This window comes from Hetaerina americana, unplaced genomic scaffold (genome assembly GCF_022747635.1).
Source record: "Hetaerina americana unplaced genomic scaffold, ioHetAmer1.1.p SCAF_8, whole genome shotgun sequence".
NCBI lineage: Eukaryota > Metazoa > Arthropoda > Insecta > Odonata > Calopterygidae > Hetaerina > Hetaerina americana.
In genome coordinates, this window is record NW_027287427.1 from 64,956,420 (window position 1) to 64,969,984 (window position 13,565).

Genomic DNA, 13,565 nt, shown 5'->3' on the forward strand with positions numbered 1-13,565 from the left:
GATTCATCTACCCCCTAGACTACCATGCTACATAAATATGGTGCTAATGTGTGAAAAATATTGTAGATCCCTAAACCTATGGCTCCCTGGAGATTTCCCATTTGGGGAATGCACTCATGAAATTATTATTATTAAAACTATTCAGAATAAATATGAATTTTGTGTCTCTGTTGCTCATTTTTTGGGACCAATCCACTAGACCTCTCATGAAAATGGCTTATTACATGCATTGTAGTTAATATTCAATGTTAATCTGTTAATAGGAGATGCTCACGAGGTCTTCCCTGGAAACACAGAAGTTGGAGCTACTGAGTGCGGCATCAGATGTGAGGCTCCACCATGCTGCCCTCGAGCGAGAGAACCTGCAGCTGCGGGATCAAATTGCTGCCCTGGGTGGGGCTGGCCGACCACAGATGCAGCGGAGGCCTAATGGTGGTGGCCTGGGGGTCATTGTGAATGGGGATGAGGAAGAAGATGGGGTGGAACAGGGGAGTAGGGGGATGAGACCCGGGGGAAGGATGAGGCCCTCAGTAAGGGACGAGGGTCCGATGGTGACGTCAACCCCAATGGCAGCTGCACCTCCTGTCGTGGAAAATGGGATCTCGGGGGCCAGTGGAATGGATGCTTTTGGACATGGAGGGCATCAAGGCCCGGTATGAATATTTCATTTTTCAGGGGTGTTACATTCATGTTTGAAGGGTTTATAATAATATTATTTGGTAGTATTACCATTTTGAGGTATGTTTTTGGGTGGACACAGACTGTAGACTCATACATTTTTTAGCCTTTCCTCTCTTATAAAACACCACCAGTGACTCAAAACTACTAGAAAATGTACTTCAATTCTGCATACACTTTATCTCTCTAATTCCATCCAGCAGACCTATCCTTTTCCTACCCCTGCCTTACTTGTCTGAAGTCCTTCCCTCTATCACAGCAGTTGTCAGCATTCCATCACCAATTAAAATGCTCTGCATCCATTGTTCCTGCCTTCTTTGGATTTCTCCCAACTATCCCCTCTCCTCCCCTTGCCATGCATAGCACTTCCTCGTTTGTTATCCATTCGGCCCACTTCACCTTTCCCATACTTCTCCAAACCCACATTACAAAAACCTCCAATCTACGCCCATCATCCCGCTTAACCGCCTTAATCGTCTACCACTTTTCATAATTGCCTAAAACCATCCCTATCATCAATTCCCTTCTTATGAAAGCGTCTTTACCTGATTCCTGATGCAAATCTTCTTACATCCCTACCACTTTCAACTTCTAGGTCCCAAACGCTGGTGAGATAGGTGAACTGTTCCATCTGTTTTAGTTTTTGTTCTTCTCTTTTAATGTTTTACTTAGCCTTCCTCTTTTTTGAAAACCCCTTAACCTTAGTTTTGTTACTTTGATTCTTATTCCAAACCTAAGAGACTGATTTTCTAATGCACTCAGAAATGCTTGGCTGACTGAAAAACAGCCAAGTCAGCCAAGTTTTCAGTCGGCCAAGGGGTCAACCCCTTGGCCGACTGAAAACTTGGCTAACCAAAGATTAATCATCCACTAGCCTAATATTTCATGAATTTCATTCTGACTTTCATTCCTATTTCCAGTTAACCCCATGCCATTTCTACCATGTCATCATTGAATATTTTGAAAGCATGGATGATAATGGGCATCCCTGTCTTACTCCTCCTCCTAATGCTAATGCCCATGCCAACTCTCCATTTCCCACTCAAACGTGAGCAGTTTGTGACATGTACTTGTTGTGAATAAGTCGCATCCTCCTCCAATCTGCTCATCTACTGTAATACATTCATTGATTCCACCAATATACTCTATTGAATGCCTTCTCAAACTCTACAAATCAACATACTAATACATATATCCAAATTCTGCTAATTAAGTGTTCCTAATTTTTACATAAGATTCTTAAATCTTTAAAAAGGATTTATTTTTTCACCTAACACCTTCCTTGCATTAAATGGTCAATTGCACCGCTCAAGTGAATGTTCATGCTTATTTCTCATATATTTATAAATGGTTATTTCTAAAACAGTATGTGGTTATCCCAGGAAATTTGCCTAATTGCAACGTAATTGTGTAAATAAATAAATAAATAATAAAATACTGGTGGTTAGAGCTATGTATGAATTTTTACCCCTGGATCTGGCTACTGGACAGTCTAGCCATCCATAAATAGTCTCTCCTTGATGGAAAATATGGCACTACCAGAGTTAAAAGTTAAAAAAACTGTTAACTTAATTAAATATGATTCATGAATTGCATTAAAGTTCATAGAGTTTAACATTTTAAAATAAAGTGTGTACGGAATGAAAATCCATGAAATTAGAAGTCTTGATATCACTATGGTATGTATGTAGGTACATTCATTCAAAAAGTACAATGTTGCTATTCACTGTCAGTTGAACTCCCTCATTTCCAAATTTCAAAGTTTAACAATTCTCTTTAAACACAAAGAATTGGATAAAAAACGTGTTATCAACTATTAAGCCTGTCTAACTTTTGATCACTAGCATTAGAACTTGATTAAATATAGGCATAAAAATTCATGGTTTAGTGGAGCTGTTGTAGAAATCATGCTTAATACATCAAATCCTTAGCTATGCAAAAAGAGTCTTCATATTTTATGATATCGCAGAAATTGCAGTTAAATTTCTGTTCGCAGAATTTTCTTTATAGCCACTCAAAAAAGCATTAGGTTATTGTAAAATGCTTGGTCTCATTTTTTATATTTTTTAGGGTTCAAAACTTTCAAATCTTTTTGTTCTGTTTTCTCATCAGTCCATTTACCATTTGAAATTTCACAGTACTCTGGATCACCATCTCCCAGTCCAATATCTTCTACCCTCTCAGGAGGGAGTCCCCGGAGAATAGGTTACATCGGAAACAGCTTGGATGATGGGCATGAGACCAGAGATCCACCTCCTCCAGCACCACGGGTATGTATCACTCTTTTGCTGATGTTTTAAAAGAGCAATGGGACACTGTGTGTATCAGCTGATCGCTATAAAACTTCAAACAATGAAAGTGAAAATCATGAGTTCTATATATTCGGAAAACTTTTCGGTTCGGTTTTCAAGATATTTCTATTTGAAAATTGATAAAAAAGCAGTTGAAGTTGAATATGTAACTACAGATTCATCTATTGATAGAAATATTAGCCTAGAGTTAAACTCCCAGATTGTATTTTGTGGATTACATCCTCACAATCACTGAAATTTTTCGACCCATAAAATCATTTTACTTTTCTCTCTTTAGCAGTTGCATATAGTAAAAGGTCTCATTTAATAGCATTTCTTGATTTTTAAATCTTGGCTTCTTAATTGTTCAATTGATTTAAATTCATTTTTGCCACTATGATTGTATTTTAATGTTGCTTTTCTGCCTAGACAAGTATTTTTCACATACTCTTGATCCTCTTCCATTGCAGTTGCTTTATTCAGTTTTGGTTAAATGGGATATCTTATGCCTTACTGCCTATTGCACCAGATATGAGTGGTGCTTACAAAGTTAGGTCCTTGTGTCAGTTATAACATAATGTCATGGAATTGGGTCAAGATGAAGAATTTGTGCTTTAGTGCTCATGAATTCATCTTTGAATTGTGTCTAATTTTAAGCAATGAAACAATTTATTTTTGTCATTCAATAAAGGCTACATTATACTCTGTTATCTTGGAACTACATTATTATTGTGCCTTTGTTTGATAACTGTTGACAGCTACTCAACATATGTATTTGATATGTTTAATTAATGTTAATTTTCACTTTCAGACACCCCCTGCCTCTTACCGTCGCAAAGTGGATCAGGCCCAGTTTGGAGGGACTCTTCCCCGACAACAGACCACGTTGCCATTAGGTTCCTCCGAGACAACAACACTCACGGCAACAGACTCACTGCGTCAAACAGTGCCTCGGAAGGGTGTAGCATTTGGTAGGGGCCTGCCCCATTCAGCCTCCTCCTACTCATCCTCCCAAATCCCCCACCAGATTAATGCTCACCCATATTACTCAATGTCGTCTGTATCGATTGCTTCTTTTGCTTCGACTCCCTCCTACCACACGTACCACTCCCCCATCACCACGCTGCAGCAGATTCAGGCGGAACATGCCAACAGTACAGCGTACTCTGCGAGGGTGCTCCGGCGGTCTGGTGCCAACACCACAGGGGCAGCCGCTCCCGTGGTGACCCCCACTTCCAGGCCAGCCGGAATACGAAGCTGTTCCGCCCCCAATTTAGGTGACCGGGCATGCAGTCGACTACTGTCGGCATTTAAAAGCCCACTCACACTCTAGCTTGCTCGCTCTCTGTGCTGACTCGAAAAAATAAATTTGCACTGCAAGAGAATGACAATGGGCATGCCCGATCGGAACGGCCAAAGGGCATGTGCCCGCCTACCTTTTCTGTTTTTGTTTGTTTTTTTTTTTTTAATGGAGGATTACCTATGATTCAAGAATTGAGTGCACATCTCAGTTGCCTGCTAATGGTCTGCATCCAATGCTAACAAAAATGCCTGAACTATCTCTTTAAGTGTGGTTTTTATGTTCATCTTTCCAGCCAAAATTAGCGCTTTGTATCATATGTCTTGTGGTATTTATTTCAAGTGCTGTACTTCAGTCATTTATTTTATACATATTCCAGCATATAACTTCTCAAAAAAAAAACTTGCTTTTATATATTAATGCTATCGAAACTAGTTCAAGATGCATGCCAGTTAATAAATCACTCAAGTCATCAAATGCTTATCTTAATAATGTGGCATTCTTGACAAAAACATATTTGTTCTGAATGCAAATATTCAGCACTTGCCTCTCTGAAGTATTGTAAATGACTTTTGTGGATTAGTATAGTAAATGTGATGCTATTGTGGTAGTATATTAAGTGGTTTACACACCCAAGTAGTCATGTTTTGGCTCAGAAAAAGTTGTTTACCTAATGACCAATGTCTACATTCCTCAAACTTCCCTATAACCTGCCACTTAAGCACTTGTTAGTTTTTAGTCTTGTGCAACATTTCCTGGATTCAATTGTTATTCATCCTTCTACTTAATTGCTTAGGAATCAAAGTTTGCAAGTAGTTTTGGAAGAGGGTTGCTATTGCTTGTAGTGCTTAAAATATCAGAGGGGAAGTGTGGCAAAGTTTCACAAGAGTTGATTCTGGGCATATTACCGGTAATTAAACAACCTAATCACAAGTATTAGGTATTCTTCGAGGGATAGAAGAAAGGCACAAGTGTGATGATTGATATTTTAGGTTAGACATGGTTAGAGGGGCATAATCTCAAAAAAGGTTACAAATGGGGGTAAAAATGTAGCATTATATCTTATCTTAGGCAATATTAAGAGTTCAGAGTGTAGGACAGATCCTCCCCAGGTTTGGCAAATAATGCTGGTACCCAGAAATTCTCAGTTTGAATCTTGGTGAAGATATTCTCTGGCATCACCAAATTTGAGCCCATGACTTTGATAGCTGGACTCTTATCCATTAGGCAACCATACTGCCATAATTCCAGATAAATATACCTTCCTTGAAGGTTTATTTATCTGGCATTAAAACTGCATCTTCATATGAATTTTGTGTCATAAGCTTCCTATAAGTTATAACTATGTAATTGAAGACTGCAATCACTTATACATCCAGAAAGAACTCATAGTCAAAGGACTTTGGCTTGCCATTCATATTCTCTAGAACTGTTACTTTTATCTCTGTGTGTCACTGGTGGATCTGAATCATCAACCATTATCTCATTGCAACTTCATGCCCAACTTGAGCTCCGCTTCCCACCTTTATCAATCTATCAGTTTCCTCTAGGTCTTCCACTCTTTCTTCCAGGTGCCTCCTCTTTCAGCAGTCTCTCATGCCTCAATTCAGTCAACCTCACTATTTTGATTCCTGTATCATCGTGGATGCATATAATCCCACCTCCATAGTACCTCGCGTCAAGTTCTTCTGGCCTTACTCTTTCCTTATAAACTGACTAGCCAACCTTGGAATTCCCATCTCACTGTCTATCCTCATTCTATCCTAATTTCTCTTGTCCCTGGCATGGCCATGGAGCCATACACCCACACCACCAATGAGTATATAATCACTTTCCATTTAGATGGTATCTTCTTGTCACTTGAAACTTCTGATGCCTTTACACAGCTCATCCTCTGAGCCTCTGTTTTTTTTGGAGGCTAATCATTCACCTAAATTTCCATTTTGATTGTTTTCACATGTGATTGAGTCTCTTAAGTTTGCATTTCTCTTACTTTGAGTTTTTGGATTTTTCTTAGCACCATAAAATCCTGCTTCTACGTGGAGATATATTTTGTAATATTAACCCTTTATATTTTTGAAAAGGACAGGGGAAAATATATATATCGAAATCTACATCCAAGATTGGAAAGTGAGTTTCTAGAATTTAGTAATTTTTTCTTTCGTGTCCCTTTAAATCTTCAACCGGGATATTGGATTTTGTGGATCGGTTTTGCCATCCAAACGCCTATTACAAAAAACGATTTTCCAATTCTTGGAGTGAATAGCATGAAGGTTGAAGCTAAAGTTTTCTTTTTCTGGTAAATATGATTTGTGAGGGAATTTAATTTGTTTCACGAGCAATGTTCACACACAGTTAAATTTGATTGATGTATGATAATTGGGAAGAAGTATCTGTAACTGCCAAGTATGAGCCATGTCAACAGGATTTTTGTAATTTTTGCATTTTATAAAAAGCATGTATTCCTCACTATAGAAAAAGACTTGGCCTGATAAATGGAAGTTGATAGGTGGTTTTTTTAAGACTAAATACTCCTTAAACACCCCAAAGTAAATGAATATCTTGTTAACATAGTCTCATAGAAAATTTTAAAATCTGATGACCAAAATTCTTACATTTTATATTTTGATCAGTATTTTTATTTATAAGTAATAAATGGGAGTTTACCGATCGTTCGATTGAATATATTTGAGTGTTTGAGTAGTAATTAAGGTCATTGACATTATCTAGAATTTAAAATTGGTTGGAAAGGTGAATTAGGATGAGATAACCCTGTGCAGATGTTTTCATACCTAACAAAAGACCATGTCCTGATTAATCTCCTTGATTATCTGTAGATTAATTGGTACTCATCTTTAACCTAATGCATCTTCGTTTCAGATAAATGTATTTGTCTTGTGCATGTCAAGCATTGTATGGAATACAGCAAAGCAAGCAGATCATGCATTTAGCTATTTTCAGTGTTTTAGAACTAAATGTTACTATTGATGGGTAATGCAGCTTATAACTTACATGATGGGGTTCAATTTTTTTGCTATTTAACAGAGCTTTATACTAGAGAAAAAGAAAATCTGAACTTACTACTTTAAAATTTCTAATGTCATGACCCAAACCTATTACAAATAGATATTCACTGTCAGTGAAAAAGAAAAGAGATTCCTGCTTTCAAGTTAACTCAATGCTTTCTTTTAGAATAATCTACTTCTGTAGTGATGAGATTCCTCCTTTTGCATTATGTATTCATTTTATTAATTTCATTATAGCTGAGACAGAGAAAGTAATAGAAGACTGCCAACCAAATGGATATGCTCATTTAGATGATGCTGTGGAGGGCACTCAAGAGAAGGGAGTTGCCCAAGGAGAGAATGGAAATGACCTCTCTCCACAGCCAAGCCCATCACTCCAGGGAGGAAAGCCCAAAGGAATCAAGAAAATATTTGGGAAGTACGTGAATTTATTTTCTGGAGCACCTACCTGTATTAATTGATCTAATGGATAGTTTGCTGAACTGTATTTTCCTTTTACAACAATCAATATTAAAAAATAATAAACTTTAAAGACACTTTTGTTAATATTATTTGATGAGTATGAAATATGTAATTCATGATATTTATCTTGAGCAAAAGTCACACGGATGTGAATAATAATTAAAGTGAAGGAACGAGATGGCATTGGCCAACAAAAATATACATATGTGTGTGTATCAAGGAAACTTTTTTGAAAAGCTTGTGATCTGCATCCTTCCACATTCCCCACCAATCCTGTGTTTGTATTTTATGTCTTCGTATCCCTTTTCCTTATATCTGTATCCATATGAATGAGACAGTAAAACCTCATACAACGAGCATTATTTGTTCCGGGACCTTTATCGTAAAGCAAAACACTCGTTTGATAAAAAAATTTTGCATATAAATTACCATAAAATACAATTATGTATCCCATGCTGAGAAAAAAATAAAAAAATGGGCAATTTTTCCTCAAAGAAAATTACATTTACATTGTTTCGGATCGTGGATCACGTTCATCTCTTCTTCTATCTCGGAATAAAGCAACTGGGAATGCGAACGTGATTTGTAAAAGCTAAACAGAATCAAAATAAATTGTTATTTTTATGTTACATACCTCATCCCTTGTTACTATAAGGCTGCCTAGAAACATTTGTTTTTGTTGACGCTTCAAAATTTTGTAAAAATGCAACTTGGCAAAATCAAAAAAAAATTGAATCATCTTCTTCCTAAAGAGATCTGTCTCGTCACAATAAAATCTCTTTTGTGGCTGCTAATCTGCAGGATATATGAGCTTCTGGTAATCATCGATGAAGTTCTATGCTGCATTTGAGTCTGAGCTAGCTTATTCACCATGCCTCACATCGCCATGGATGCAGGTTCTTCTTTTAAAGTTCTCAAACCATGCATGGCTCATTTTAAATACTTCTTTGACCATCCTGGCATCTTCTTAAAGAGGACAACAAAAATTGCTTTTGCCTTCTGGCACATGATATTCTTGATAATATTGTTGCATTGCAATTACTTTTTAATTATCCATGTAAGAAGTAACCTTTCAACATTGTTGAGAATGTCACCATCGGTTAGATATTGTTGTCTTTGAAGCATCCATCTCCTTAATCTTGTCCTTGGGGTTGAAGAAAAGGCAAATTGTCGATGTTGACCAATTGTACGTATGTTAGATCAGCCATCATCACACCTTGTTCCCGATTTTCAACTATTTTACTCCTCTCATTTACTGTTTATCTTTATTCTCTTATGGCTGCCTTCTTGTGGATTTTTCTTTGGGGAAATTTTTAAAATTACGCACACAAAATATTTTTGAACAAAAAATACTAATAATACACCTAAACAAATGTTGGAAAAATGCGTGAACACTAGTGACAATATGATGATAGTGGAACGATTTCAAAATACAAACTGAAGCAGCAGATGCACAATCATTCTGGCAATTCTCCTCTCCTCAGCACTCATTATAAGAAAAATCACTTGTTAAGCAAGTCATTTTTAGCCCAATACTTTTGATTGTCATGCAAATTACTCGCTATGCAAGGTACTTGTAAAGCAAGTTTCCATTGTGCTTCAAGTCTCAGTGAAGGAAACTTTTTTCTGCTAGGAATCTGCACCCTTCCACCTTTCCCGCCAGCCTTGTATTTTTCCATAACGTGTGTTTCTATTCCTTTTCTAGATATCTATATCTATCTGAATATATTTTTGCCATTTGGAGGATTTTAGTTTAAAATAATTTCACTGGCAATTAGCATCCTTTATAATTTTTATAGAGCTTCATTTTTCTAACAATCTGCTCACTGTTGGATATATTGGTAATTACAAATATGGTTCTGTGTTAACATGGAGATTAATAAGTTATTACATTTACCTTTGTTCTCTAATTGAATCACTGAGTAGACTGAAGCGTAGTGGTTCAGGAAATTTGGAAGATCTTCCCGAGGGTGACTTCAGGCGAGGAGGGGTGAGGTCAACTGCTGGGCCACGCCTTGGATGGACCAAGGATTCACCACAGTTGAAACTTGAGTATGCATTTCATCGTTGCTTCTCATAATTATTTAATGTTAATAGTTAACTAGGTAGCTATTTCCAATGGTGCAGTCATGTATATGTATAAGTAAAAAATTAATACAATAATAAAAGCAATAATTTTGTGTTATACAATAAATAATTTTGTTGATTCCTAGAAAATTAGAATGATACATGAAATTTTACATAATAGGCATATCGTAATTATCTCTTTTTTCATTTACTCTCTTTATAGGCCAGAGGCTCCAATTGGTTCTTGGGGTGTTGATGAAGTTTGTGCATGGTTGGAGAGCTTAGGTCTTGGGGCTTATGTAGCAGAAGCCAAGAGATGGGGTGCTTCTGGTTTGAAACTGCTAGATTCACAACCATCTGATCTTGAAAAGGAAATGGGGATCAAGGTACTTTCAAGCAGATTATGTGTACCATTCATAGTTAATGATTGCAACAAATTCTCGTCGATTTGCCCCAATCATAAATAAATATTCAATAATTTAAATTATCAATTTCATTTAAACACAGTGTTAGCCTGTTATTAGAAAATTGACTTGACTAAAAAATTTTTATGTACATATATTTGTGCCTGAAGAGCTTTTGTTTTCAAAAGATAGACATGTATATATGAATATACATACCTACACTATGTAAAGCTGAGCTCAGAAACTGAAGAAGAGTTCAATGCAACAATTTCAGAGTGTAAAAATCATTTGCCTTGACCGGAACTGGGAATGATTTTTACCCTCAGAAATTGTTGCATTGAAATGCACATTAGCGGATGACTCCGTTAAAAGTTACTGCTGTGGCATCTTCTGCAGTTTCTTTGGAATGAAGAAGTTTTGTCTGCAATTTTAGTCTCTCTCTCTCAGAATCCGTTGCATCGGAAAAAGCTCCAATTGGCTGTGATGGCACGTAGAGGTCCAGATTGTCCTGGTTGGGATCCAGGACTTGGTGCAGCGGACATAGCAGAACGAGGTGGTGGAGCCTCCGTGTCAGTTGGGGGTGTTGGTGCAGCATTAGGTACTGGATGGGTGCTTCGTTGGCTGGATGATGTAGGCCTGCCTCAACACAAGGAGGTGTTTGGTGCATCATGCATTGACGCACGATTACTTCACAGATTAACAGTGGAAGAAGCAACTACTCTGCTTCACATCACTTCCACTCTGCACCTTGCATCAATTAGAAGAGGTATACAGGTAAGATGAGGAGATCACAAATGCTGTTAGTTGCATTTGTAGTTAACTAGTCATTACTTTATTATAAAGTGAATGGTAATTGCTACCACAGAGTAAGCTTTCATTTTATGTGAAGTCATTGTGATGGCTGATGTGTAAAATCAAGGTAAAGCAGGAAATGTTATACCGAAGCATTTTTTTAAACCGAAGTTATTTTTATACTTTAGTGAATCCAATCCCTCTCAAGAAAATGACAATTTTTATTTGTTGTTTACCTTTTTCAGCTGTATATTTTCTTAAAAAATTGAAAACTTATGATTTAAATTAGTGTGCATTTTAATCCTGCTACTGATCCAAAATTAAAAAATATATATATTATGATACCCACAGCATTGAGCAATAGCTGTCAGGGTCTATCTAAAATCTAGTGTTGAATCATGTACTACTTCTATTATTATGGTACTATTCCAGAGGGAATGTTTTCCATCAGAAGTAGCTTCATCTTATAAAGCATGCAGCATTTCTAAATGATTTACATTTCATAAAAGATATGTGTAAATTGAAAAATCCATATTTTACTATTGCTAAACCATATTAATTTCAATAAAAACCATGGAATTGTGAAGTCATAATTTGAAGAACTATAATGTATGTATTGAAGCAAATATTTTATCTGATTTTGTCTTGTCTAGTTTAATTATTTTCTATATCTGGAAAAGATATCTATCATGTGGTTAAAATACAATAGTTCCCAGCATACTTCATTAAGCAAAGTATTTTCCCCACTAGAATAAGGATTGATAGATCATGTTGGTATTGGGTTTTCTGCCAGAATGCCTTGATTCTCTTCTTGCTGAGAGGTTTTGTTGATAAGATGACACTGATTAAGGGAGATAATGGTCTAATCAAATGTTTCTTATGCTTATAAAAATTCCACTAAATCACAAACTGCCGAATGAATTTATCATCAGAGCTATTTCTGCATGAATCATGTTACACAGATGCATATGTAAATAATTCCATGGATGCATTTTACCATATATTTTCATGTATATTCAAGTTAAATTGCAATCTTGGTCAAATACATTGATTTAGTTATTTAAACACATAATAAAAGGTATCATTTGCACTAATTAGCTGGAAAATTAGAAATTTGTAATACAATAGGTAATCCTTTTTCTGATTAATGAATGTGAAGAGCATTCAGTGTACTTCTTTTAAAAATAATTTTCAAAGTCAATGGAAGTTCCTGTAATAATTTAGGTTTCCTTTAGGAGATGAAGTTCTACTGACATTCCGAGAGGAAATGAACGTAGAACTTCAAGATGAAGTTCTACATCATAGAAATGTCTCATTGACATAATTTGTGGTTTTTGTTTTTTTTTCATGGGGCTGATCTGGAAACTAAGAAAACCTTGGATAATTCAGAGCAATGTAATCCCAGAATTATGTCTTTGATATGATGATCCATAATTTTAGTTGACTTTGTAATTGGTAGAATAAAGCAGCATGATTTTGATCTACTTCTAAAACTACTAAAATGTCATTTTTGTCATGTTTTTCAAGTTTATGGTGCTACATTATAACAATCTGTTGTATGTTTAGTGTTGAAGTAATTAGTATCCATTATGTCTCTTCCCCAAAATTGTTATTAAGAAAAATTGGAATTGGGTCTTGAAATAAGAGGAAAAATCATAAATGCAGAGCTGTAGCATCCATGTTTTACCAAATTATTGAGTTTTAAATACTAACTGGACTTAATAATTTTGATTTACCATTTTTCAGCATTCTTGGTTTTGATCTCAAATTGAATATTTCCATTCTGTTAATCTTTGTTTTTTTTCGTATTCCAGGTTTTAAGAGATTTTAACTTTGACCCGACCTGCCTGATTCGTCGCTCAGTTCCGGCAGATGATATTATCCGGGGCGATGGTGTTGAAGGCGAGGCAGCAACCACTCCTCCAATGATCAACCCTTCAGAAGTAGCTTTATGGACCAATCACAGGGTTATGGAATGGCTTAGAGCTGTGGATCTTGCTGAATATGCACCTAATCTTCGTGGATCAGGTCAAAGTCTTGTCATAAATTGTTTTAACCTAAGTTAAAAGCTGTGGTTGGGAGCTTTACAAGTCTGTATTCATTTTCTATTTTTTGTATTAATTGTGTTTCCCACACGTGCACCTTATTTCGACTCGGAGTTAATGTGGAATGACCTGTAGTTAATTTTGAAAATTAATTTGTTAAACAATTGAGTTAAATCGAATAGGTAAGAGGAAAGACATTACACATGAGCAGTTCACTTGAGTAGCTGATGTTGACATTTTTCTGTGTCCTCTTTTTTGATGACTGCAAGATCATATGTAAACTTTTTCGTGCTGTCAAATTCTCAAATAATATTTGTATGTTTCAATTAACCCTTTTTAGTAGCTGTTCAGCCTGTAAAATTTGTTCCATAGTCTTGGACCATTAACATAGAGACACTACCTGCTATTTTAATTTGGCGGTGGGAGATCATTTGATGTTATCAACTACTCTGACCATATTAATCGAGATTTGTCTTGAATATTCTGCTTTCCAAATGAAA

At 36.2% G+C, this 13,565-nt stretch overlaps 1 protein-coding gene across 1 annotated transcript in view; it reads left to right on the top strand.

Annotated features, from left to right (window-relative positions):
• Nucleotides 1–13,565, top strand: part of Liprin-beta (liprin-beta 1) — a 36,701-nt gene that overhangs the window by 14,697 nt on the left and 8,439 nt on the right. Inside the window, exons 5-12 of the mRNA XM_071597052.1 lie at nt 264–653; nt 2,817–2,948; nt 3,781–4,246; nt 7,533–7,713; nt 9,684–9,809; nt 10,048–10,210; nt 10,676–11,002; nt 12,835–13,048. Of these exons, the coding sequence (XP_071453153.1) occupies nt 264–653; nt 2,817–2,948; nt 3,781–4,246; nt 7,533–7,713; nt 9,684–9,809; nt 10,048–10,210; nt 10,676–11,002; nt 12,835–13,048 (1,999 nt within the window). The remainder of the gene's footprint in view (nt 1–263; nt 654–2,816; nt 2,949–3,780; nt 4,247–7,532; nt 7,714–9,683; nt 9,810–10,047; nt 10,211–10,675; nt 11,003–12,834; nt 13,049–13,565) is intronic.